Raw genomic sequence first — 26,632 nt, forward strand, 5'->3', positions numbered from 1 at the left:
TCAGAGAATCAGTGTTGAATGTTTACCAAGTACATTTTATTAAGGTGTAGTTTTTATATTCATTGTCACATATTTACAACACCCCTGATTTTTTTTTTTGAGTCCACTCGTTTTTTAAATGATACCACGTATTGTTTAACCTTTTCCGATAGCAGAACAACCTACCATTCTTTAGTTATTACCTTATAATTGACAGTGACTTTGCAGGATTCAGTGTAAAATTCCATGCACATTTAACAATGGTCATCAATAGCACAGAATTACTTGAAGTTTCTCTGTGGCGAGAGCTGTCGTTCTGACAAACTGTCACGGGTTTGTAAGGAAATCATGATCATGTACAGCTAGATTATTTAAACTGACGTAGCTTCACCGGCTGATGCATCTGATTTATAATATGACAAATATGACGTGACATTAAGACGTGACAGATATGTTATTTTCTCACCCGTGCAAGCTGCGAATAACATACTGTATTTCTACACCAGTTTTACTCAAAGGATATACAAACAGAAGAATATGAAGATAGATGCTTACGTATAAGTCGTAAATTCTGGCACAAGGATTTGGGTTTGCAATAGTATAAGCTAAAATCTACATGTCATTTATTTAACACTTGCAATAACGGACATGAACGTTGATTGTGTACACACTGCTTGTATGTACAGGTTACATGCATGTCATGCATACACAAATGGACACACTCGCACACGCACTGTACATAAAAATCACGTTCCACTTTTCATACAACATTCATCTTGTGGTTAAAAGTACATCAGATAACAAAAGCAACACAATTAGCTCAGAAAATTATGGAATACGTACATGTTAATCAGTGATACAAAATAAATATACAATCAAAAAAAAATGCATACAACATTTCAATATGTTCTACTGTGTAGATTTGAAAGCTTTTTGAAAGCCGCTGCTGCTGCTGGAATGCTGCAAGGAAGGTAGGATTCTGGGTAAATCATACTGGTTTGGTCAACCATGCACGGTTCTGGTATGTGGGCAGTCAGCATGTTCAGTCCTTACTGGTAGAGCCGAGCTTCTCTTGTCTCCGCCTCATGATCTCCTGGAGCTCTGTATCCCCGGTGCTCTTCTGTGAAAGCAGGGAAAGAGCACGATTATTTCTCAGAGAATTATCTGCCGCAGTGGTGTTGCCGTATTAGAAACTGTGGCGCATAGAGAAACTAAAGAGGTGGCCGATGGGTACGCTTCAGTGGAAATCAGCCGAATCTAAACCCATGGTTTTACTTCACTGCTTGGCAACACTGAAGGACGGTTATTCTTAACTGAGTAGGTAGTGCGTGAGTAGGTATGGCTGCAAACTGACCTCGAGCTGCACTTTCTGCACAGTGATCTGACTGTAGACACGAGAGCCCTCATCTCCGCACACAGCCTTCAGTTCCTCCTTGTTAAGGGAAAACAGCTGGGCTCCAGTCAGGATGCCCAGGCAATCCACCGTACTGCAAACAAACACACAATCCACTTAAACAGTTTATCATGAAGACTACTGCAGCATCTTTACGTTCTCTTTTTACTGACTCAAGTTCAAGTTAGCACTAGAAAGTGGGGACACTGTCTATAAATCCCTGTGGAATAGGGGCTGGGTGAAATATTTTGTACCTCAGCCAAAAATCCACAGCACAAATATGATGATTTGATAAGAATTGTTCTTTTTTTCCCCCTCCAACTCTCCAACTATAAAACACATTTGAAAAGATTAAACAGTCATGTGCCGGAATGTTTTTTTTTCTATTTCATCATTTTCTATTTAATCATGTTATTTTCTAGTAAATCACTGGTGGAAAACAGTGATACTCTGTATATCAGGTGATGGATCAGTCAAGCCTTCCTTTAGAATATCCTGAGGGCCACTGATTTCATTGGACTGACAAGCTATCATCTGTGTCTTACGCTTTTGAGAATCCTTTCCCATTGAGCCAGGTGGAGACTTCTTCTGGGCTGGAGTCAAACTTAAGTGGTATGTGGCTGCCTGAAGCACGCTCCACCCGGAAGTTCCTTGTGGGAGGCTGGCTCTTGTTAGTAGTGATTCTCTTCAATAATTCGTCATTAATCTCACCCATCTGGTGGGACAGAGCTGAAATGCAGCAACACGACACAAAATGAATGCAACAAACAAATCAGAAGAACAAGAACAGTTGCAAATAAGCTGAACGGTTTTCCTTAAATTCTGGCTGACTTTGACATCACATGTTAAGGCAGTCAAGGGGCTACAGAATCTTAAAACAAGATAATTGATAACGAGGTTTTTTTCTGTCATCATTCACCTTTATCCTTGTGTCTACCCATGTTAAAATTGTCTCCGGGGCTCACTGAACTTGGTGACGTCCCTCTGAAGGGCTGCCCAGGCATCATGCACATATGAACACACAAACATACACAAGGACACAACCCATGAGGCAGAAAACACGTCATGTATCATTACAAAAACAGGTTTCACATTCCTTTCTTTCGGCTGGATGCATTTTTGATGAGATGCCCAAAACAAATATGTGTGTGAAAATATTTTGCATCAAGCCTGTGTATGTAGCTAGTAACATGCAACACAGAGGGAGTTGGTCAACTTGCATGCTGCCCGAAGGTACATGCACTGTTTCGGTGTGTGCGTGTGTTTCTGTATCCCAAAGAATGCATGCTTAATAGACAAGGTGTTAATATCCATGATCAATTTTAGCATTCAGAAGCCCTGGATTAACAGCAACATTCGCCTAAGGTTAAGGGAGCGTACCACTGCTTTTAAATCGGGGGACAAGGGATGCTACATAAAATCCAGGTATGACTTAAGCGGGGCATCAAAGCCGCTAAAAGACAATACGGGGAAATGACAAACTGGAAAATGACTACAGTGGCTGTGACTTGCAGAAGAAAGGGCTGAAGGCAATTACGGACTATTAATCTAAACCCAATGTGCCTATCAACACCCCTGCCTCTTTCCCGGATGAGCTTCACAACTTTTACGCCTGCTTTGAAGTTCACAACTTGGACCCCGTGACAGCAGCACAGTGCCCACCTGATGAAGTCGTTCTACAGGTGACAAAGGCTGATGTGAGTAAAACTTTTAAAAGGGTTAAGGCTCGTACAGCTGCTGGCCCAGACGGCGCCCATTCCCATGTCCTCAAGGCATGTTACACTCAGCTATCTTGGGGTTTTACTGACATTTTTAACCTGTCCCGGTTATTGTGTGCAGTTGAACTGTGTTCTAAGAAAACCACCATTGTGCCTGTACCTAAGAAAACACCTGTCTCTTGCCTCAATGATTATCGACCTGTTGCTTTGACCTCTGTTATTATGAAGTGTCTGCAAAGACTGGTTATATCATATATAAAATGTACCATTCTTGCTACCCCTGACCAATTACAGTTTGCCTGCTGTTCCAACAGACCTGTAGATGATGCTCTCTCACTTGCTCTGCATACTTTTAGTACACCTTGAAAAGAAATATACCTATGTATGTCAGCATGTTGTTTATTGATTACAGCTCTGCTTCTAATACAACTGTACCATCCAAACTGGTGTTAGAATTCAGAGGTCTTGGTCTGGGCCACTCTATCTGTAATTGGCTGTTTGATTTCCTGACAGGCAGGCCCGACTGTGAGAATAGGTAAAACATACTCATCTACATTAGTTCTTAGGACCGGTGCAGCTCAGGGCTGCTGTCTCAGTCCCTTATTATACAGTCTGTTTACATGCGGCTGTGTTGCCCAATATGACCACAATGGCATCATTAAATTTGCAGATGACACCAGAGTGACTAATAAGTGACAGTGACGAGAGGGCCTATAGGAGGGATGTGGAAGATCTTATCATATTGTGCCATGACAAGAACCTCTCTCTAAATTTCAATAAGACAAAAGAAATCATTGTTGACTTTAGAAAGATCAGAGATGAAACTATTTCCATCAATGGTTCATCTGTTGAAATTGGGGGCAGTTTCAGATGTCTCGGTTTACACATCACAGACACCCTCACGTAGTCTCTCAACACCAACTGCATCCTCAAGAAGGCACAGCAGAGACTGTATTTTCTGAGGCGTCTCAAGAGTTTTAGTATGAGTACCAAAACTCTTCTGAACTTTTATGGCAGTACCATGGAGAGTGTCTTGACAGGCTGTATCACAGTGTGGTTTGGCAACCTGAGTGCTCAGGACTGCAGACTGCTTCAAAAGACTGTAAAGACAGCAGCAAAAATCATTGGCATGAAACTATCACAACTTCATAATACTTATACCACTCGCTGCAAAAAGAAAGCCCAAAACATCATTAAAGACACTAGCCACACCACTCATGTTCTGTTCTCGCTCTTCCCATGTAAAAAATACTACCGGCGTGTCAAATCACACACCACCCGTCTCAGTAATAGCTTCTTTCCACAGGCAGTCAGGCTACTGCACAGCTGACACACCCATATGCACCTTACATTGTTCTGTTATCGTGTAATGTATATTGTGTATATAATGTATAAATTCAATTGTACATAGACTGTTTTTTATTGGGGGTTTTTTAAACGGCGTGTCCTTGTGTTCTTTGCCCTACCCTTGTGTCCCTTGTGTTAAGGCAGAGAGAGCCTGAGCACAAACATTTCATTGTATTCTAAATACATATGACAATAATGATGAACTTGAACTTGAAAAGGAAACCTAGCACCGTGTACACTGGGCTTTAGAAACAGAAAAATGAACATGATATTTGAGTGCAGACATGACAAATTCTACAGGAAGTCACCTGGCTGTAGAAGACCTCTGGCATGCTTTGTGGCTCTTCTAGCTTCACAACATCCAAGATGTTGTATGGAACGTAGCCTGCCTGACCACTGCGATTCCGTAGCTTCCACCACTGTTTGTCATCCTCAATCACCTGCAATATACCGTGCATCACACACCTCATTCTCAAGTGCTGACCTCCCTTCGGAGGAAGGCAAGTCAAAAGAGAATTTTCCTCCCTATATTAACAGAATCACTTTGCATTACCTCTAGAACTTCATCCTGCAGCACTGACAGCTCGTTGGCATTGCGGGCCACAAAGTGGTAGCGAATCTTGGCATACTTGCGGGAGGACGGCATCCCATTGTAAGACCTGTCCCCACACAAAATCTACTTTTAGCACAGGTTGAAAATGCAACATCAGTTTGTAGAAGACATCGCTTTTAGGAGATAGTCAACTCCATTCATAAGCTCAGATCTTACCCATTTGATGAGGTTGAGGAATGAGTGCCAAAGAACTGACAAAATAAAGAGAAGAATGTAAGGGCAAATCATTTCATAATACTTTCAAAGCTAACATCCACTAAAAGTGTACAAAGAACAGACAATCCACTTAACATATCTTACATCATCAGCTGTGTGGCTTCTGTAGTCTGGGGTGATGGGGGACATGGGGGACATGGGGGGCCCTGACAGTCCCTCTGTCTCCCATGGTGACATTCTGAAGAGCTCCGCTGGAGGCTCCCAACCATTACGAAATTTGGGGTAGTAAGGAGAGGCACACTGGTCCCTGGGCCACTCCGCTCTGCAAAGTGGGGTACAACCGGACAGTCATTCCAGTTGTACAGGCTGCAGTAGAATGCCACCAAGGCTGAACACACAAGGTATATGATGCACCAAAATAACTGACCAGAGTCTTTAAGATGACTGTATCACCTCTACACCCTGCCATCTAGACAGACAGACAGGACCAGGGCCAGTATTGTACCTGGGTTTTGTCCATCCATCCCCAAGTAACTCAAAGATGGTCATCTCTTTGGGAGAGAGGTTTCCTCTCAGGAATTCTACAGCATCCTTGGACAGATGGGGTGAGATGACTGAGCGGGGCAATTCAGGACTCCCACAGCTCTGCAGCACCTGTACACAAAGTCACATATGGCCATGCGCGCGCACACACACACACACACACACACACACACACACACACACACACACACACACACACACACACACACACACACAACAGGTCACTCACATGGGCTTGCACAGTTTAAGTTTGCTTAAAGTCAGTTTTCTTGGCCTAAAATCAAAGTATTGACAATTATGATTATGATTTGTATCATTATAACTATTATTTTTGTTTAAGCAACAATGGTGAAGTAAAGTCAAGCAAGTCAGCACAAATCAAGAATTTGATCTGGTAGGATGATAAACATAAAACACAAAGGCCATAACATGACATGCTGAAGTAAAAAAAAGAAAGAAAAAAGAAGACCAGGAATATTTAGGAAATAAGACCGAAGAATCTAAGGGTTGACCTAGGAGTATTTGGCAAGTAAGGGGGTAAAGTAATTTAGGGAATATAATGTTAACGTTTAGGGGTATGTAATGTTTACATTAGTGTATGGATGTGTCCACTGGTCACTGGGTTTGGGTAGCCCCACCTCTCTGAAGTGCCTGATTACAGCACTATATTTTCTATTTGTTTAGGCCTGGCAAATGAGCCCAGTGTTATGTTAGTAAGGCTGTACCTGGGTTGGAATTGACAGCCATTGGCGCCAGTCAGGTGAGAGTTGAGCAAGATGGCAGTGGGTGTGGTACCAGCCAAGATAATAATAGGAATGTTTACAGTGGCGACCGTCCAACCCCAAAACTCCTTCCATTTGATTATTTTCGACAAGGCAAGTGGATGACGACATTTTTACCAGTCATAACTTATTGATACTGATAATAATTCAGTTTATTTTGCTCATACAGTATTGCTAAAGTCAATATGATGCGTATCTACTGATACGGACAGGCTGTATGGCCAAACAGGGAGGATGTGCTTTGGAAATCATTCAGAAAATCTTCATGTATTTCACAATAATGGCACCTTCCACAAGGGAGACCCTTGACCCAGGTGTGGTTCCACCTGTCTGCATAACATTACACATTGCCAGTCACACACGCACACACACACACACACACACACCATGACAATATTTTACAGGTCTAGTTTGTGCCTCACCAGCTCCAAAGGCCCGAAGAGAAAATGAACCAGTTCAGATGCACTCGGGTTCTGGATGTGCTTCTTCAGTTTGGCCTGCAGGTGGCAGAAAGACAAACACAGTCGAAAGCTTGACGATGACATGACAAAGCGGTGATGAAGGGAAGTTCAGGGGGCTATGGTATCTCACCAAGAGATTGAAGGCCAGCTTCAATTTCTGCAGGCTATCGATGAACTCTGCTTCAGAGGGGGGCTTTGCTCGCAGGGTCAGCATGCCCTCTGTAAACAAACACAGTGGACAGACAACAATGACCACACATGGCCTCCAGGGTTACCAGTCCTCAGCTGACAGACTTCTTTTTGTCTCTTTAGTTTCTGGTTGAGCTTTTTGGTCTCCAAAGGTAAAACTTGTATATTCTTAAAACAGAAGGCCAAAAAAAAGCTTTTTTTCCACCACCACATCAGGCTTTTTAAGTCAAAGTTGTGACGAGTTCCCATTTTGCATTTTTGCCATAGAGTGGCCATGACAACACCCTATGTATAGTGAGTTTGATGGCATAGCCAGGTGTATTAATGGCAAAAATGTTAAATTCCAGGATAAAGAAAAAATCCTTTGATTGGTCAAAGGACACACGGCAGAACATGCACATGCAGAGGAGAAACATGACAAATGGACAATATGGACATATTGCCAAAGAGTTATGACCACTGCACCAGAAGAAAGGGGGACAGACCTGCTGGTCCTTTCTTCTTATTCTTCTTACTCTTGTTGCGTTGGTTGAGCTGGGCAAAGGCCTCTGCTGCCTTCTGCAGCCGTGCCACAAAAATCTCGATGTCGTCTAGGGCACAATTTAGGATTTGCTGGGGGGAACAGAAACGGAAATTTAGCAGAACCAAACATGATGGGTATATTTTGGAGGCTTTCATTAGGGTGAAGGGAACAAGGTAATGTCATGACCATATCAGGATGGACAGGTGTCCAGCTCAGTTTGAAAAGGCAAGCTCACCACATCCTTCTCTATGCGCTGGGCCAGCTTTTCATGGGATTCGGCGTCATTCTGCCCCGAGCCTCGTCTCTCTATATCCAACACATAGAAAGCGGTTCTTGAAGGGAGGAGTCTATTGCTTATTCCCAGGCAGTAAATGTAAAAGAAAAAAGTATTTCTATGTAACTGTGTGTTCTGTGCATGCCAAAATGCTTGTATGTGGGTTTAACGGTGCAGTGTGATGTGTGAATATAGGTGTGTTCTCACCTGGCGCGCTCATGGCAGCCACTCTTCCCTTCGCTATAGGGGCAGGGCCCTTTGGGGTTGAGGGAGGGATAATGGACTCTCTGTGACGCTTCATTTTTTCCTGGTTTACCCTGTAACATGAGGATACACCAAAGACTTCAGCACACAAATATAATGTCAACGAAGAGTCGGTTAAACCTGTGTGTGTTTACTTGCATACATGTTTGTGTAAGTGTGTGAGAAAAAGTGTGCTAATGTGTTTGGGCGTGTATGTATGTGTGTGTCTGTGATGCAATGGCATCAGCTTGGATGAGATGACTTTGAAATATCAAGGTTATTTTATTTTTGTTATTGCGTGATCCCAGGCTGAATCATACTGTATGTGGATGTGTGTGTACATGCGTGTGCACATGCATGTCAGCACTTAGTTTTAGCTGAAATGGCAAGAAAGTCTTACTTCAGGGTCTGTGGCCTCATTTTCTTTCCATGCTTGTTGTCTCCGAGGGCGCTGTTAATGTCTGCATAAACCATCTCAGCCTGTAGGAGGCCAGTAGAGATACAATAGGGTGAGTCACTATAACCTATATTTGTATTATAGCTGGTGCCAGCATGCAAGTTTCTAAATTGGATGGGGAAGGTTACTTTAGTCTGCTTGTTCACTTGTCTGCCTCTCATTTTAAAATTGATAGTTTTAAACATCTATAATATATGGCATGGTGTATGTGATGCTGTCTCTGTATGGGTCAGAATGTCAATTCCGTAATGAAATTCTGCTGCATAATGTTATCTAGGCTATGGGCAAGGATACATGTCTCGATGAACAGGACTTTTCAGAGCCTACTCGTAAATTTAGCATCCATAAAATTCACCAAGCAGCCTGGATTTAGATAAAAATTTCAACTCATTGTGATCGCTATTTACCCTCTGTGCCTTCTAATAGTGGAAGGGGAAGGAACAACAGCCGAAATAGATATAAACGCTGACATTTTATAAACTTCACTGGCTCTGGGTGGGAATTTAACATTGAACCCCAAAATTACATTAGAGGTCTTAATTCACATTCTGTACAAGAATGCACTGTTAATAATGAATGAGCCTTAAATCAGAAAGGCACACGTCAACGTAAAGGCTAGTGTACATCAGCCGACTTTTGCCCCAATTTTAAGGCCCCGACGCAACTCCAACTAATTTTACAGTCGCAGAATAATCTTGAAGAAATCGTCGCAAAATCCTGAGTCTGTCAGTTTTAACAGTCCTGTAATGTGAGATGGTCAAAGACGGGATTTCTGTCCCGCTCCAGTCTGGAAATTGTCGGCGACCTACCGGATCATTTCAAAATGGTTTGATTTTGTCGGGGGTCTGTCGGATGTGCAGTGATGTGCGACCCCACTATGATTCTCTGTCCTTCCTAAATCACCTCGTGTGCGCTCTATCAACAACGATTTTTAAAAGACAGTCTTCAGACTGTCGATAGACGTGAGCTGCTCTCCTTTTAAAGGATTTTAAAAAGATTTTAAAAGTCGCGTGATGTACACTTGGCATAAGATGCATACCCGTGACCTTGTGATATCAAAATGGTCGGTTTGATCTCAAGCCAACATTCAACATCATGGCACATTCAGATCCACTCATGTTCTTTTAGCTGTGCAGCAGCCAATCATTAGTAGAACCAAATGTACTAACACATCAGAGAACCATTTTGTGTGATGACGTCATTACTGGAGAGGAACTTTGAGCATTAAGATTTGTCTCTATTTAATGTGTCAAACAATCTCACCGTACCAGTAACCCAGAAAAGAATACACAAAAATAAGCAGAACAACCATTGGCCTGCACTGCACGTTGATGAGACTAACCTTTTTTTTTTGGCACATTGTGATGAACAGAGAGGAAAATGCCACAGCATCGTGTGCAGTAACATCAAAGCTAAGACAGAGAGGGAGACCCACCTCTACCTCATCACAGTGGAAGAAGTGGATGTCCGGCTTGTGCTGCTCAGTGTCCTGGCACACCAGCAGCAGCACTGAGGGATACCGTGTCTGGTTCAGCACTGCTTGACAGTGCTGGATGGTGGGTAGGGGAAAGTTCTCCAGCTCTTCCTATTGGACGACAGCAGAGAGGTGTGAGGAAGAGAGAGGGAACCAGATATTACAGTTCTATTTCAGAGGTCTTGTCTCTTCACTGATCGGTAATCCATGAACATGTTTCAAGGTCCTCAAAAATTGTCTTCTGTGCCCTGAGAGTAAAAGAGAACCAGAATCAGTGAGAATCAAGTGAATCGGTTCATCTGGACATTGTGTCCAGATGAACCGATTCACCTTTCTGTGATTTCCTTACCTGGATTATTGAACATGCATAAGGCATTTAATCAGAGCAATTACCATTCCCAAAATAAACATCTTCACTGAATGCTGTATAATGTAAAATGACACTCAGTTATATAAGGGTGAAATCAACCAACCAACCAACCAACCAACCAACCAACCAACCAACCAATCAATCAATCAATCAATCAATCAATCAATCAATCAATCAATCAATCAATCAATCAATCAATCAATCAATCGATAGATCGAGAAGACTGTGTGTGTGCGCATGCTTTAATTTCTCTGCAATGAGACACACAGAACAGGACTTTTTGTCTTCTACATTCATAAAGTTGTGAGCAAATTGAGGTGTTAGGGACACAAACTGCACTGCTAGGCTACAACAGTGCACTCTGCAGAGTGCAGATCCCCGCCAGGCATATCTCCCCTTCTCCGGTGCTAGGATTTGACGACAAACCACCTGTTTTTTCGCCTACCGGGAGAAGGGAAAATACGGAGGCACTACCTACGTATCTACCCTTCTCCAGCGCTCGGTCACTTAGGCAAAAAACCACCTGAGGAGTTAGCACTCATTTACAGTATAAAACAGGCTTTTCAAAGGTTTTGAATCACGAGAGGTCCTTAATCATACCGTCATAAAAATAATTAGGCTGACAGGCCCAGCAGTATGCGAGATTAGCAGCGGACTAGGGGTTGCACACGTGCATAGATTTACAACTGGAGTACTCCTTTCCTGTGTTCCTGAGTAGTACGGTGAAGCATGGATGATACTGACGATATTTTAACGATATTTCTACAGTAGCCCAAGATAGAAAGTTTAGTCAACAAAGTGGGTTTTTCACTAAGTGTTCTTATTGTGTTTAGATATAGCGGCTGTTTTTTTCTAACAACAACAGCTTTAACTGGAAACTGAGTGCGCGCAAAATGTGTGGCCAGATACAGGCACACACGGACAGAAAAGCCCGTGTGTTTCCTGACATTATAAGACTTTTGTTCAGCGCCCAAGTCAACTGATGGAGAAAAAAAAAAGTTTTTGATATGCAGTGCTCAAGCTAAAAAAATGTACCTAGTAAAAATTTTTTGCCTGTCAGTCTGTAGATGTGCGGCCTCCTAGGTGGACCCTTGTGGCTGACCTAGATCAGGCAGCGACAGAGCAGTGTTGGGCAAGCGAGCTAGAGAGTAAATGAAGAGAGGGAGCAGCGATAGCGAGAACAAACGTTTTTCGAAGGTTTTTAATCACCGCAACCATGAGAGATTCGCCATCATACAGTCATAACTGTGTACAAAACCTTTTAGACTGACAGGTCCAAAATTAGCAACGGACACACACACGCGTGCATAATTCCCCTCTGGGGCGGACACAAAAATACTGAACATGAACTTTAATGAAAAAAAAGAGCAAACTGTTTATTGGGTATTAAAATGACGAGGCTCAGTGGGTAGAGTGGAAGTGGAGCCATACCTCTGTGTCACACTCCAGCAGTTTGACAGCCTTGTCAGTGACCTGTAAGAGCATCTCTTGTGTCCAGATCTTGTCTTTGGAATCCAGGAGGACCAGCTTCTTGATAGCATCGTCCACTCTGGCGATAGACTCTGACTTGTCCATCATGAAGGTGGAGAGATGCTGTAGGGGAATAGTTTGTTATATATCCATCATGAAGGTGGAGAGATAATGTAGGGAAATAGTTTGTTATAAGTTGAAGGGGGAAATGAGTGAAATTTAGACTTTCAGACTCTGAATGGTTCCTGACATGGATGAATGCATCTACAGTCTTTTTTTTTTTTACATATGGTTGAGGCCTTAAGCCTGTTCCTTGGTATTTATCATTAGTTAAAGAAACATACAGCAGTGCTTCTAATTCTAGTCATGTTGTGTCTCACCTCATCTGGTATCAAAACTAGAGGGTTAGTGTGGCTCTCATGTGGCTCTACGGTGTGGTTATCTGTTATTACCTGCCTCTGTCTGACAACAGCAATGCATTTTGAGAAACCCTTCCCACAACACAATCAGTACGTAGTTCAAAAGCAGCATGGTGCCGCACAGGTTGGCACATCTCTGACTCAAAGCTTCCCAAAATCTGCTTCACACGGTGTAGTAAACCAACCTGTTTTTTTTTTGTTTTTGTTTTTTACAAATTGATTACAGTAAATTAAAGGTAATTATGACAGTTCCCACTTTTGCATCAATGAGGAGATAACTATACAATATAGTGTAAAATTCAAGTGCTCCATTTGTATTGGTTTTTCATTTCTGGTTCCTAGACATTGTGCCAAGTATGGATTTATAGAAATACATACTTTTCCAGACCATCATTTTTGAAAAAGTATATTGTAATTGCTAGCTACTTCAAAAAAAAGTTATATTCTGAGAAATTGTGAAGAGGGCCAATAGTATTTGCTAATCGAAAGCTAATTTTCATTCATAAATCTGGTGCAACTAATCTTGTGGAAAATCTCTCAGCACTAATACACAAAACACAACATATATTACTGAAGTACCACTTTATTATTCTGTCCCTCAAAGCCACAGCTGTGAGTCCTCATTTCTCCCACTAATTCTTTTTATTTTTAGTTTCTTCATGTTTTAAACCTTATTTTACATTCCGACTCCTATATCTCAGACCAATGAAGGAACCCTCTGTCATGTTTAAAAACAGGCTTGAGTGAAATACGATGTGACGTCACTATTAAAGTGTGATAGATAGAGGGTTTAATTTCTCAGCGAAATGGAGACATGACAGGCCCTTACCTCGACATGGTACTGTGATGTCTCGTGCATGATCATATTGGAGTTGGAGTACTTCTTCCTCTGCTCTGTTGGTTGGAAAACAAAGTCATGTGGGTAAGAAGCGAGCTCCAGAACGCTGTTTGTGTCTGTACAGCCACTATAGATAGTCGAGTCAATTTTATTTTATAGTCCGTTATCGCAAATTAAAAATTTGCCTCAATGGTTTTTACAGCAATGCAACATCCTGTCTTTACACCCTCGCATCGGATAAGGAACAGCTCCCTAAAAAAAAACCTTTAACAGGGTGAAAAAGGAGGAAGAAACCTCAGGGAGAGCCACAGAGAAGGGATCTCTCTCCCAAGATGGACAACATGCAATGGATGCTGTGTTTACACCATTTACAGAATACAACATTGAAAGAGGATAACAGAATTATAATGGAATTGTAAAATTTATGAAGAATATGATGAGCAGGATGCCAAGCAGTGTCCAGACACCACCGGAACAGCCCATGACCTGAGCCACGTGACCACCATCACCATGTAGACCTGACGGGGGGACAGACTACACATGCAAACAGGGGAGACTCACATCACACCATTTCCGCACGCGGGGAGAAGAGACAAAAAATGACATTAGTCTCACATCAGCGTGAGAGAAGGATACAACACTCCAACAAGATAACAATATTAAATGGATTAATAAGATAAATAAAAAGAAAATATGATGAAAAGGATGCCAAGCAGTGCCCAGGTGGCGACCACCGTCACCATGGAGACCTGGGAGGAGAACAGACTGCACGTGCACAGGGGGGAGACTCACATCACACCGTTCACATACACAGAAGAAGACATCATTCAGAGAGAGAGAAAAGACATGTGAGAGAAGAGAACAGTTTGCAATAGTCAATAATCTATATGCAATAATCTCATTGGCAGAACAGTGCTTGGTAAATCCACTGAGACAGAAACTGACCTACCATGCAGTTCAGGTCGTGAAGCACTCAACTTAAAGGCAACTTATTGTAGGTTAAGACAAAAGGATGAGTTTTAAGTTTGGATTTTGGATTACATAACCAGCAGAGCCACCGACCTGTTGTGGACAGGAGACTGAAAGATTGACTTTAGGGACTGAGGATGGCAGCCGGAGCAATAAGGAAGTGACAACAAAAGGCGTGTGTATGAAAAAGCAGTCAAAAGGTAGCTGCAACAACTAACGTACACTTATTGCGAGGTTATTCTAATGCAAAATGTCTGTGCGGTGAGATCCTTGTTTAACACAAATCACACGTATTCAAACAATGAAATGAATAGGTGCGTCTGAAGTACAGCTAAAGACTGAACAGTATAAAAACTGCTCCCTGCATTTTATGACTTTGGCTGGCATTCGAGTTTGCTCAATCCAGCGTGCCAAGCAAGGTAAGGTCAAAATTCATGATGATCAGTCCCGGCAGTGCGACAATATATCGCCATAAGCCTCATAAACTCTGTTGTCATTTCTCATATTTTACTTTACTGTTGGAGATAAAGTGTTTTAATCTCATGATTAAAATAAAGTCTGCCAGAAAACTATTACATAATGCAAACCTGCAGAATTCACTGGTGGTGAGAGACTCTCACCCGGCGAGTTCAATGGAAATGAGAAATGGCTCTTTGTGTAGTGTATTTATGTTCAGGCTCCGTGTTTGTTCTTTTAAATGAAAAAAAAAAGTTTTTTCAAAAACAGTCCCTGGTGCTGTATGAACACAGCAACAGTTGCACACCGGTGATGAATACTGGAAAATCACAGATGTCATATTCCCACCCTGGTGTTTTAGTTCAACATCAACATGGTGCCGTCCAGGTCGGCACGTCACCGACTCAAAGCTTCCCAAACTCAGCGGCACATCAGTGGAATTCAACAGCCCTGATTTTTTTATTAACAGCTTGATCGTCATAGTTCAAAATGAAGTATTTTTGACTTTTGCCTCAGCATAGTGCAAAATCAGTTCAGTCCATATCCGTTGCACCACAATCCGGTGTGCCACATCCACTGGAAACACCTAATCTTGTGTTAGATCTCTCGGGACTAAGACATAAAACACATCACACATTACTGAAGCGCTGTTTGACTGTTCACCTGACAAGAAAGGCTCCATGTTTGTTCTTTCAAATGAAATGTTATTACACACAACAGCCCCGCTGGCTGTATGAACACAGCTACAGTTGTGCACCAGTGATGAATACTGGAAAATCACAGCCGTCATATTCCCATCCGGATATTAGTTGACTTTGGGAAATTCCACACCATTATTCATTCTCTGCCATTCTCACAGTATCCTTGTCCATATGTAAATAGTTGGCTGGGGCCATTGTTTTAAAACTGGTCAATGTTAAATGAGCGCCAGCGTTAAGTGATCTATTTTTCAGGTGAACAGTCTGCAGGTAACAATTACGGGTATTCGAGAGCTTGTTGCTCTCACCTCCACTGCCAAACCTCCTATCAGGTCTCTCTCTCTCCCATCCACCAGAGTCAACATTTTGATATCGCAGATACTCTAGTTCTCACTTTCTCTAGATACAGACCACGCTTCATGCTAATTGTAACACAAAACCTCTCGGTTTGTACAAGACTCACCGTGTGTGTGGAGGCTCTAGATTCCTACCTCTGACATCCTCATACCGATTAAATTCTGTGGGATGCTCCATGCCATGCTATAACAAGATAGGACTGATGTCCCTTTTGAATGTCTGGACTTGCAAATGTAAAAATAAACAAAAACAAATTCTCCAGGGATACCTTAATGTTCACATGACCACCATCACTGCCCCAGTAATGATGCCAACATGTGTCTACGCTCTTATTTCAGCCATTTCTTCTTCGCTTGTTTCCTCCTGCTTGGTTCCCCACAGTTGAAACACAAGCACAAGGTGTCTTTGTGAAAGTAGAGCTCGCCCCATGTGTTATTAATGACTGACATTTACGCCAATCAATTCACAGTGCTGCAACAGCTTGCAATGAGAACCACTTAGCCGGCAGATGGACAGATACTCAGGGCCCTCCAGAGCCACTGACCAGCGATAAATACAGCTGCCTGGGAGATCCTACGCAAAATTAGGGGGCCCATATCAATCAGACAAGCTAAATGGCTCCACAACAACCACCCTGGCAACAACTTCCTAACCCTAACCCTAACCCACAAGACACCCCCACCTTTGAAAATGCTGAACCCAGAAGTACACTCTGGAATGAAACTAAGATCTATATCCATCTTGTGAATGGTTACTGAAAGTCGTGAATTTTGACATCAACTTTCATTGTCTTGGATAAAGTGGCATGATAATTAAGACCAATAAAGTGGATTAAGAATGACAAACGCAGAATTTCAAACTTCGAAATACAAAATGAATCCCATCACGTGGGAATCACTGGAAGATTTTAGCTGTTTTGAGTAGTTGAAATGATAAATGCAATTCCTGGCAAGAACTTCTATTGCTCCTTCTGCAGTTTTATGGAGAAAAGCCTTTTATTTCATGCTCTCTGTCTCCACATCATCTAGGGCAGTGCAGGCTACACTTTGGACACGGAAGTGTGCCGCTGTGTCAATACAGATTTGGCCATATGTCACCAGAAACTATCACAGCAACACATCTCCCTTGCTGATTTCCCTTTTAGCTTGACAATGTTAACCTCAGCCTTTTGGTCTAAACAGGGAACCAAACACAAATACGATAAAAGAAAAAGAAAAATTTTTGGTGACCTTTGTCATTACCTTAACATGGTCCAGACTGAGGAGACACAGCAGCTGTGGAAATACTCAAATAGCTGACTGATGATCTAACTAAAGTATTTCGTATTACAATTTAAATTCAACTTAATTCCAAATTTTACAGTGAAACACAGTGATGATCAAAATAAATAAAACAATGGATAAGGAAGAGAAAGCGATGAGTATCTGCTGGCTGATCCTATCTCAGTTCATGCACATTTTAGTAAATCATTTTACCTGACACAGACATGCTCCACTAGTAGAAACTGTCTGAGAGGCTTTGCAAAGTCTATGTGTTGTCTGGTGTCCAGGCCTGGTGTGTCTTGTGTGGTCCCTGTGTTTTACTGCCCTTCTTCTCTGCAATCTGGCCTGATGCTACTGATAAAACAATCAGTGGGAGGGTCTGCGCTGGATTTGCATTGTTTCGCTACTGTGCTGCACTGCAAGGACGATGGGAAGTTTTGCATGTGAGATTGCAGCTCTGACTTTTTCTGTTGTTCCTCTACCTGTTGATTCAGAAAAGAGGGAACAGTAGCCCAATCCCTAACACTGACATACATAGTTTATGGTACTTACACCAGTACACTCTCTTGCCTCTCTAGGCAGAGGGGACAGGCATATTGCTACCTTTCCCGCTGCGAGAACGAGGCAGTGACCATCTGCCACACAGGACAGACTTGGCCCGTGACAAAAAGCCTGACTTCATCACACCCAGAGCAGGACATTTTTTTTTAAGATTTTTTTTGTTGTTGGCATTTTTACCTTTATTGGATAGAGGCTAGTGAAGTGGCAGACAGGAAACAAGGGGCGAGAGAGAGATGGGTATGAGATGCGACAAAGGTCAATGGCTGGAATCGAACCAGGGTCGTTGCAGTTATGTGGCATGTGCCGTAACCATTTGGCTACCGGGGTGCCAAGCAAGACATTTCAGTGAGATCACAACAGTTGGCTTTGTCACTGTGCGAAATAGTTATACTCCTATCACATTACTTAGTTAAGAAAACTGCACTGTCAGTTAACAGAGCACTAGTGATCAGCACCTCTTTTTTAAGCAATGCAAAATTCTGAGTGGCGCTGTCATGCATTAAGCCCAACTTTGTCCTGTCAGACATAACTGTATAGTAGGTTTGCATTTGGGCCAAACGTGTGCTGTACAATGATTCTCTATGTTAGCCAAGTGGAAGGTGGTGCAGGCAGGGACCAGTGAGCTAATTTCTGAGATAGCACAGGGAGGACCAGGGGCGAGGCAGAGACAGGCTCCGCCCCTGGCCTTCTGCTTTTCAATGCCTCTTTTATTCACCTGCAGGTCATGGGCATCCCCACCCTGTTCCAACCACACACTAAAAACAGGCACACCCTCCACTCCCTGCTAATGTAACAGAATATTTTAGTCACACAAGCACACCCTAACTTTCAGACAAGTATGCAGCAGCTTAACTCTTACAGACAGAGACCCGAATTGATAGTGATAAGTGAAACTAAATGATGCAGACTTAAACTGTGGTCATGACAGTGGCCCAACAGCAACACGGGTCACAGTATACATCTTTAAATTCCTCCTACATATATGCATGAGCACCAACCACACGAATTACATAAAGGGTTGCAGCCACGAGAATGTAAACAGGAAGATGCAGACACCAATATATCAGCTGTGGAGTCTCTGACCCTCCATGCTGTGCAGGCCAGATACAGATATGCCAGCCTGTGTTCCCTTCAGGAGCCGAGCTCTACTCCCACACTGCTCAGTGTATGACCACAGCAGATGCACTAGATGTGTCAGCAAAGAGCCGGAGCCCGCCTGCTTGTTTGAGCAAGATGGGACCTCTGGCTAGAACCTTGGCCCCCTCTTATCAGTGTGTGCAGGGGAGGGGATTGCGACAGCTCTGGTTGGCCGGTGAAGCAGCGGGGCCAGAACAACGTGCCCACAGATAATCATAACAGTGCGAGTGCTGGATTTCCGGGCACAGTCATTTGCCAGGCAAAGTGACTATTGTTATGATTTAATGCAATTACAATGCCAATACAGTAGATCCCCACATTTTGACAATTTTCAGTTTGCTGGGAAACATAATAAGGGGGGGAAAAAAGTATAAATGATGAGGAAAAAGACACTGAATGACTAGTACGCGAGACAAATTCTCCTAAAGCATACACTGAGAGAATCTGGGTCTTGTTTGGATTGTATATGATAGACTATCACTCTGTGATAGTTAATCTTTAACTTGGGTTTTCAGCATCTTAATAAGACACAATACAATGGGCACTGTTTGATTTACTTTGGGGTTATTTACTTAGAAAAAAAATCCGGCCCTTAACAAGCACGTTAATTACGACACTGTATGACCAGGTAAACTACACAAAGAGGATTTACTGACCGATGGCATAGAAGCAAAGACATAACACCAAGCAAATAACATTTTAAGGCAAAGTCACGAGCACATACGGCGATAAAATCATAGTGCTGAGAAAAACACAGTGAAAGTCCTCACCGCGGCTCTATTCAGAAGCTTACCGTAGAGGGCCTTGGCGCTTATCTTGCTGTCCGATCTGGCCACACCGCTGCAATGAAAGACAGAGGGGGCAGGGTTATGCTGTCTGCTCTTCATCTTTTCTTTTTCCCCTTCTCCCCTTGATCTGTCACAAACCCTCTGCAAGCAGTGCTCTGTCACCTCTCATGAATACAAACACCAGGAACAGCAGTGATGTATAGAGGGTGTCCGAGCAGACTGGCCAGGACTAGATGAGATTAGCTTGAGATTCTGAGCATATGGACCAGACAGGGAGAGAGAGAGTAAGGAGAGGGAGAGGGCGAGGGAGAGAGAGAGGGAGAGAGGGGGGCTTGGGCCATTGGGATAGAGAGTGACAGGAGCCAGGAACCAAGGCAAAGTAAACATTCCTCAACAGAGCTGCTCTGTGCCCGAGGTCTCTGACCCATACCAGGTCTCACATACTAGGTTAGTGATTCTCTAATTCTCTCGCCTTTTTTTTTTTTGAGGAAGAGGGACTAGGATAAGGCTCTTGGCCAACTAGCCAAATGGTAAACATGTAAAGGGGTTGAACAGAATTCCCAGGAAAGAGAGATAAATAGACAGGCAGAGAGAGAGAGAGAGAGAGAGAGAGAGAGAGAGAGAGAGAGAGAGAGAGAGAGAGAGAGAGAGAGAGAGAGAGAGAGAGAGAGAGAGAGAGAGCAGAGAAGGGGAGGGAGAGAGAGAGAGCGAGAGAGAGAGGGAGAGAGAGAGAGGGAGAGAGAGAGTATGTGTGTGCGTGTGTGTGTGTGTGTGTGTGTGTGTGTGTGTGTGTGTGTGTGTGTGTGAGAAACCCACTTAGCCTGGCTGGACTGAGGTCCCAGGATACTCATGGTTTAAGACATCCACCTGTAAGAAAGGCAGCGTTTAAAAAAAAAGGGGGGGGCAAGTGTTAGAGAAGGGGCAGAGAGAGATTCCCAAAACAAACATGAATTATTCAGCACCTACTGTTTCAACCGCTGAATTTTTTTTTTTTCTAGTTCATTCTTTCTCATTCAGCTTTTTGTTTTTTTTCAACCTCTCTGTCTAAAAAGCGATTTCGTTCTGGGTATTTTACGCAAGTTATAGGCACTTTAATAAGGTCTCAGATATACAAAGACCCGAGAATGACCCAAAAACCGAGCCCGCTAAACTCTGGTGAATCCTTCCCTTGGGGATAAACAGGTGTTTGGCCTGTCTTGCTGCTACTGAGGCGACCATGTTGGGACAATGGCAGACAGCAGGCTGATATGCACGGTGTAATCAGATCTACACAAGACTGTGTCTACGCTGCTGCAGTTAATTTAGCTGGATTTTATACCCATCCATCTTAACTGTACCGTGCCCTTAAAGAACCAAGGAAATAAACCTGTGTACAAGACCGTTACTTCTAAACCTGAGAAAATAAAGGAGTAAAGAGAACAATAAACCTCCCACGACTTTCTCTCCTCAGCTAAGAGCATGGCAGCTCCTATATGTCTGCTATGGCATCGAATGAGTCAATATTTAATGTGCAGAGAGTGTACAGTGCTGTATACACCGTGGGTCGGTGAGAATAAATCTCAAACTGTGGTCGCCGTTACCCTACCAAACTGTGACAAAAAAACCCAACAACGGGCTTGTTTGAATTCCATTGATAAGATTTCTTTGGTTTTATCGTGACATAAAATGTGGCTGATAACTGTTCCTTGGTTAATGGCTTAAAGTGCGTTAACTCTCTTTTAACCTGTGTCATCGACTTACTATGCGGCTGTTAGAAAGGCGAAGTGCCTTACTTCCTTGTCACAGCATGGAGGGCACCGTGCAGAAACTAGGACAAGTAACAACCAGTGTCTCTCTGCATGTCCTTAAAACAGATACGGGCATGGCCACAAGCGCTTATCTGTCCTCAGATCACAAAGATAATCGCCCTCTGAAGATAATCCATTTAGACCATCTAACAAATACTACAGGGCAAGTCATATCAGCACCAAGTCCAACAGTGCTTTATATTCCCCGTGGACAACACCCGGTTCTGCTCAGTGAGACCATCAATCCACAAATCGCAGCGCTTCGCCTTCACAGCGCGTCAACACAGGCCTTCGTGTTCTCCACAACAATATCACTGTAGGAAAGAAGAACGAGTTGACAAGCAAGAGGGGGACTAAGAGCGACGAACAGGATTTTGTTTTGTCAGCGTGCGCGAGAGGTGGACTTCCTCTTTCTGCCCTTATCTATCTGGTCATCTTCTCTTGGTGCTTTTGTCCCATGCTCTGGCACGCTGCCAGGTTTCGGGAAGGAGGTGATGCAGGAGGAGTACGGGTTTGGTGTCACGTTTTGTCATCCTCATCTCATCCTCCTTCGCTGAGCCTAAAGCTCTCGCTGTTTACGGGTAACAACACTTTGAAGAGAGGCAATTACTTGAAACATCTATTTTATTGCCGTAATTACAGAAAAAAATATGAAATAATAAAAACCAGCTCTGCAAGCTCTATCATACTGAAATTAATTTATGTGTAGTTTATCTGTTGGTTGCAAACTTGAGTAAATCTGGACATTTTTGTTGTCAAATTTATCGACCCGAGGATAAGGAAGTGAGGCCTTTTTTTCTTATTTGTACAGCTAATTATTGCGGGCACAGAAAAAAATGTCGGCACACTGACAACAATGTGTGACTACTTTAGAGAGCTTGCTCAGCAATGTCCATCACACAGAACTTAAATTCATTATGTCAACAGTTTAGTTACAAAAACTGCCAAATCAATCAATGAATTACCCCTGTAGAAACTACATAATCCAATAGTTCTGCAAATACAGATAACACAGATACATGAAATTTGTTATTACTTTGTATACTAAGGACTACTATCATACTTCTTCTTCTTTAGGCTTGTTCCCTGTTTTTCAGGGGTCGCCACAACAGATTTGACTGTTTCCATCGATACCCTGTGAGGGCACAGCACCAATGGCGGCCGTTGTTAACTCTGGCCTTGACCATTTCCTATTGACTATTATATATGATATATTGACTATTTTTCTGCTATCATGCACACATGTTTTTAATCTTAAACTAGCCGGTCAAAATTAAGAATTAAGTCAAAATTGTAAGACCAGGTGTTAATTTTTTTTCCCCCAGTGACACATTTCACAACATCATCTCACACATGCACCGTGCTCGCAGTATGACGTCTCAGTTGTGCCGTTTTACCTTGAGAAATTACATAACCGCTTTGTGCGTCGCTGACACACATCGGCTAAATACATCATTTCTGGTTATGTACGGTCAGTGACTTAGAATGATGCAGACACGTGACGTAGGACTTAGAGGTAAACAAGGTTTCCCCTATCAGTCAGCCTAGTTATGTGGTAAAGTGTGCGTTTTCTTAAATATTTGTGCAATATATCAGTCAGATAGGGGACTTTCCACTTCATAAAATGTTTATTACATACATAATGATTTGTCTTTTTTCCCCCTTTGGTGGACGCACAATGACTCTCTTAATAACTCACACTGGCATTTGTAAACAGTAAGTGCTTTACAATAGCACTCTAAGGGATTGCCACACAACAGAGCAGAAGCTTAAAAAGGAAAAATACAGCAAACGCAGAGTTGGATTATTGACCGAACAACGACCAGAGCTGCTCCAAATGCCGGCACCGTGACAGAAACTTGGACGATGAAAGCTCATCTGCGGCCTTTTGTCTAGTGTGAGTTTCTACTCAAACGACTTCAGCCAAGTGAGGTGAGTCCGCTGTGACGTGACCCCTGTCATGACAAGCCAAGCCAACTTATCCCCGTTTCAAGTGGAACTGTATTTTTCATGCTCATCTGCACAGCCCGTACACAAACACCAAACCAGTCTAACCCCGGTAATCAAAAGCTGCTGAAAATGTTCACACAACAACACTACTATGACTAGTTAAACACTCAAGGGCCTGTTAACACACGTAGTTTACGTACAGCAAAAACACGAGCCTGCTGCGATATGAGCAATCTGCACCTTGCACTGTTTCATAAGCATCGGGGAATAGATAACGCTTATCTAATTTTACACATTTAAAGCCCTTCCACATTTCTAGTTCACCTCATCGGGTTACGGGGGACCCTGCGAATGATGATGCTGCAAGTTTCCGTTGCGAACCCAGGTTCAGATCGAGAAGTGTGACTGCATTCTCTGAATCAGGGCACAATGGCATGAAAGCAAGCACACAAAATCAGGTCACGTTTCACAGTCCAAGTCCCAGGTTGTTCACAGAAGACGCATTTGACCCGCCCAACATATGAAGAACAGTCATCTCACGTCGAGACAAAACCGACGGGTGTAATCTGGAAACTTGTTCTTTCCAGTCAGCGTTTATCCTTCAGTTAAGGTATCTTCCAGTGAAGCCGTTTCCAAATCCGCTGCTGCTGTGACCACGCCATGGCATGTGTCTAACAGCTCGGGCTAAACAAGGGTAAAAATAAAGACTGGGTGTTTTAGGAGATCAGCTGTGAACACAGAGCTGGAACATTACCTAAATATATCCACTGAAGCGGGTCTCACAGAATAAATCCCTTCAGCGACATACAGCATTTCTTCCCACACATCACCACCAACACATTTCTGAGTCAGGGATTCAGAAAACGACTTTGCTATTGGAGCGACTTGTGTTAGACTGATGCACATCATGACTGCCTTTCTCGAGGACCATGATAGAATTTCAAACTGTAGTCATGTTAACATTCAAAACAAAAAAATCAATTACTAGTCTGATGAGATGTACCGTCTCTAACTTAAGGAGCAGGAACTTTACTCATTGCACAACAACAATAATTGTATAATGACAAAGACAAAATTATCCCCATAACAACCTCAACCGCTGGCTTTAACAGTCCGGCTGGCTTCTGTGTAGCCTGAATTTTAAGCTCAAAAAGGCAGGCAGACAGACAGACAAAGAAAACCATCAAGTAAGCAAGACAGAAAGAAAGACTTCTTACCCTGTGTAAGTGCTCGCAGTAGTCTTTTTCCACACAGGATGCACAAGGTGACAAGTGTGGGCAAGAAACGGCTTGAATCATATGCCTGCCATCACTCTTGAGAGAGAAGCCTTGAGAGAACAGCCCTCTTGGAAAATGGGACAATGGCTGACCTTCGTTTCGGAGCAAATCCCTTCAGAAGCTGTGGTGTTTTGCAAATAGAAAAAAAAAAAAAAAGGTTTGCTGCTCGACATAGACGAATGTTGCCGTCTCCCAAAGCTGCACACGATCACCCGGGAGGCAGAGCAGGTGCAGATGAGTGACAGGTGACTCAACAGGTAACTCAACCTGCAAGGGGAGGAGCACAGACACTTAAGGGAGGAGGGCTGAGTCAAGCATTCTTCACTTTTGTTTCATTTGATAAGTTTTTTCTTGTGAAGTCTTTCCTCATTCGGGTTTAGGGTCCAAGGATAGAGGGTGACGTATGTTGCATTCTTTTGTATATTGTACCGATTATGAAGCCCTTTCGGGACTACCTTGTGAATTTGGGCTATGCGAATAAACTTGACTTGACTTAAAGTGAACCAGTGGTATGTTAATTGTTATACAGCCTGCTTGCTATTAACTTATTAAATTTGCCTACAACTCCGATACAAGACTCCAAACTGCAGTGGCTTGATAGTCACACATAAAGATATGAATCATTAATCAGTTATTGCAATCAAATCACTAGTTTCCAGTCAGAACAGTGTTTATGAGCGACACAATGTAGACCTTGTGACATGCCACTGGTTTGGATGATATGAATGGGCAACATTTTCAAGGCACTGATAATGTAATTCAAACAATGCATTCTGCAAAGTCTATTATTACTATTATGGGACTATCAATCTTATGCATAGTGCTTCAGCATTGGCACCATTTCATTACGACAGCCTTGAGCTGCAAGGGAGAGGCTAAAAAAAAAGAAGGAAGTGAATTCAACAAGGAGACAGAAGAACAATGGTGTGGAACATTATCCATGTGTAAGTGTCACTGACTATAGAGAATGACTCCACTTTGTCCTGCTAGCTGGCTATACCTGCTCAGAAGAGCGTGCTAAGGGGATAATTCCAGCATAAACAGATGTTTTTAACTAAAATATTTTTTTTTGAGAATCCTTTTATAATACGCACAAGTCATTCTACAGCCAAGGTCCCAATTTGGACATTTTTCTCAGAAGCAAGGTTTTATGACGGCAACAGTTACACCGCGAAGGACCATACCAGCAGCAGGAAAACAACCCTTCGAGAGGGGATAAATCATGCTTGTCCATACATTGACCTGAACTGTGGTTAATGTACTGCGTCTGAACTCACTCTCAACACTTCATGCTCAAACGGGGGCACACGCAAAATGCAATGTTTTGAGGGTGGCTCCTCTGGAAAATTTGGAATTTGGTTTGATTATTAACTCAAGCTGTAAGATCAACGGCAGGAAAGGGCCTGTTTGAAGATTTAGGGATTAGGAAGGAAGCCTTTGGTCGCTGCACTAACTCTGATGGCCGATGAACAGATCTATTTGAACAAAACTGCGGGTAAGGTGTTAAGTCGAACTAGTATTGATTTGGCATGACATACCTATTGTGGCAATGTAAACAAGCCTTACATGAAAACATGAGACAGAATCTCTGGGACGCCTGAATCACTGCACACTAGCAACTTGTTTGTGATATGATAGAACAGATCTAATTGGAGTGTGACTGGGACATGTGAATGGAACTTAGTACGTGGTAAACTAAATACAGAAAAACTGGACTTGACTTACAAAATGAATACCTTTATGACGTATCGAAAAGGAATATCGAAAAGACACTTCTGCCATCTACTGGAGGAAATATGATACAAACGCACAAAATAACTTACAGTGTGCAATGTGCTGTACGTTCATCAAAACAAACACACACAAAAAATCCGTGGTATGACAAAAAGAGAAAGATCTAATTTTTTAGCATATGCAAAAAATGGTGTAATTTAAAAAATTATACGAAACACTCACCAACGGCACGTTTGTACATTTTTACAAGTCAAAATAGAAGTTATCTTCACTAAAGAGTCAAACACTATTAACAAATTCCCATTGCAAACACAACCATTTCCTCGAAACATCTCTTATCACACACAAACTGGTGTGGCAGGAAATTTTGAGGGCGACAAAAGCATCGAAAATATTGATCTTACAAA

The 26,632-nt window shown here is 42.6% G+C and overlaps 1 protein-coding gene across 4 annotated transcripts; it reads right to left on the reverse strand.

Moving 5' to 3' along the window:
* Positions 1-21: 21 nt before the first annotated feature.
* eps8l2 (EPS8 like 2) lies at positions 22-24,721 on the reverse strand. Of its 4 annotated transcripts, none has more exons than XM_056282190.1 (21): positions 24,432-24,721; positions 20,294-20,344; positions 19,483-19,529; positions 13,241-13,305; positions 11,954-12,115; positions 10,114-10,263; positions 8,622-8,701; positions 8,186-8,295; positions 7,940-8,010; positions 7,667-7,793; positions 7,123-7,211; positions 6,954-7,028; positions 5,712-5,860; positions 5,351-5,528; positions 5,207-5,241; positions 4,991-5,096; positions 4,746-4,877; positions 2,292-2,364; positions 1,918-2,101; positions 1,334-1,466; positions 22-1,099 (listed from the first exon to the last, which is right to left on the reverse strand). In XM_056282190.1, exons 2-21 carry the CDS (start codon positions 20,326-20,328, stop codon positions 1,022-1,024), a joined length of 2,079 nt encoding a protein of 692 aa, XP_056138165.1. In that variant the 5' UTR covers positions 20,329-20,344; positions 24,432-24,721; the 3' UTR covers positions 22-1,021. The 4 variants fall into 4 exon arrangements, with proteins under 4 accessions (XP_056138165.1, XP_056138166.1, XP_056138167.1 ...); XM_056282191.1 differs by lacking the exon at positions 24,432-24,721 and adding an exon at positions 23,969-23,983; XM_056282192.1 differs by lacking the exon at positions 24,432-24,721 and adding an exon at positions 21,218-21,409.
* Positions 24,722-26,632: the final 1,911 nt, after the last annotated feature.

Source organism: Lampris incognitus, chromosome 6 (assembly GCF_029633865.1).
Source record: "Lampris incognitus isolate fLamInc1 chromosome 6, fLamInc1.hap2, whole genome shotgun sequence".
Taxonomy (NCBI): Eukaryota; Metazoa; Chordata; class Actinopteri; order Lampriformes; family Lampridae; genus Lampris; species Lampris incognitus.

Coding starts and splice junctions, on each gene's coding strand:
- eps8l2 (XM_056282189.1), bottom strand. CDS start 19,576: ATGAAGAGCAGACAGCATAACCCTGCCCCCTCTGTCTTTCATTGCAGC. Junction 7,794..7,939: donor AGCGCATAGAGAAGGATGTG/GTGAGCTTGCCT, acceptor TGTTCCCCCCAG/CAAATCCTAAATTGTGCCCT. Junction 5,529..5,711: donor GATGGATGGACAAAACCCAG/GTACAATACTGG, acceptor CCCACTTTGCAG/AGCGGAGTGGCCCAGGGACC.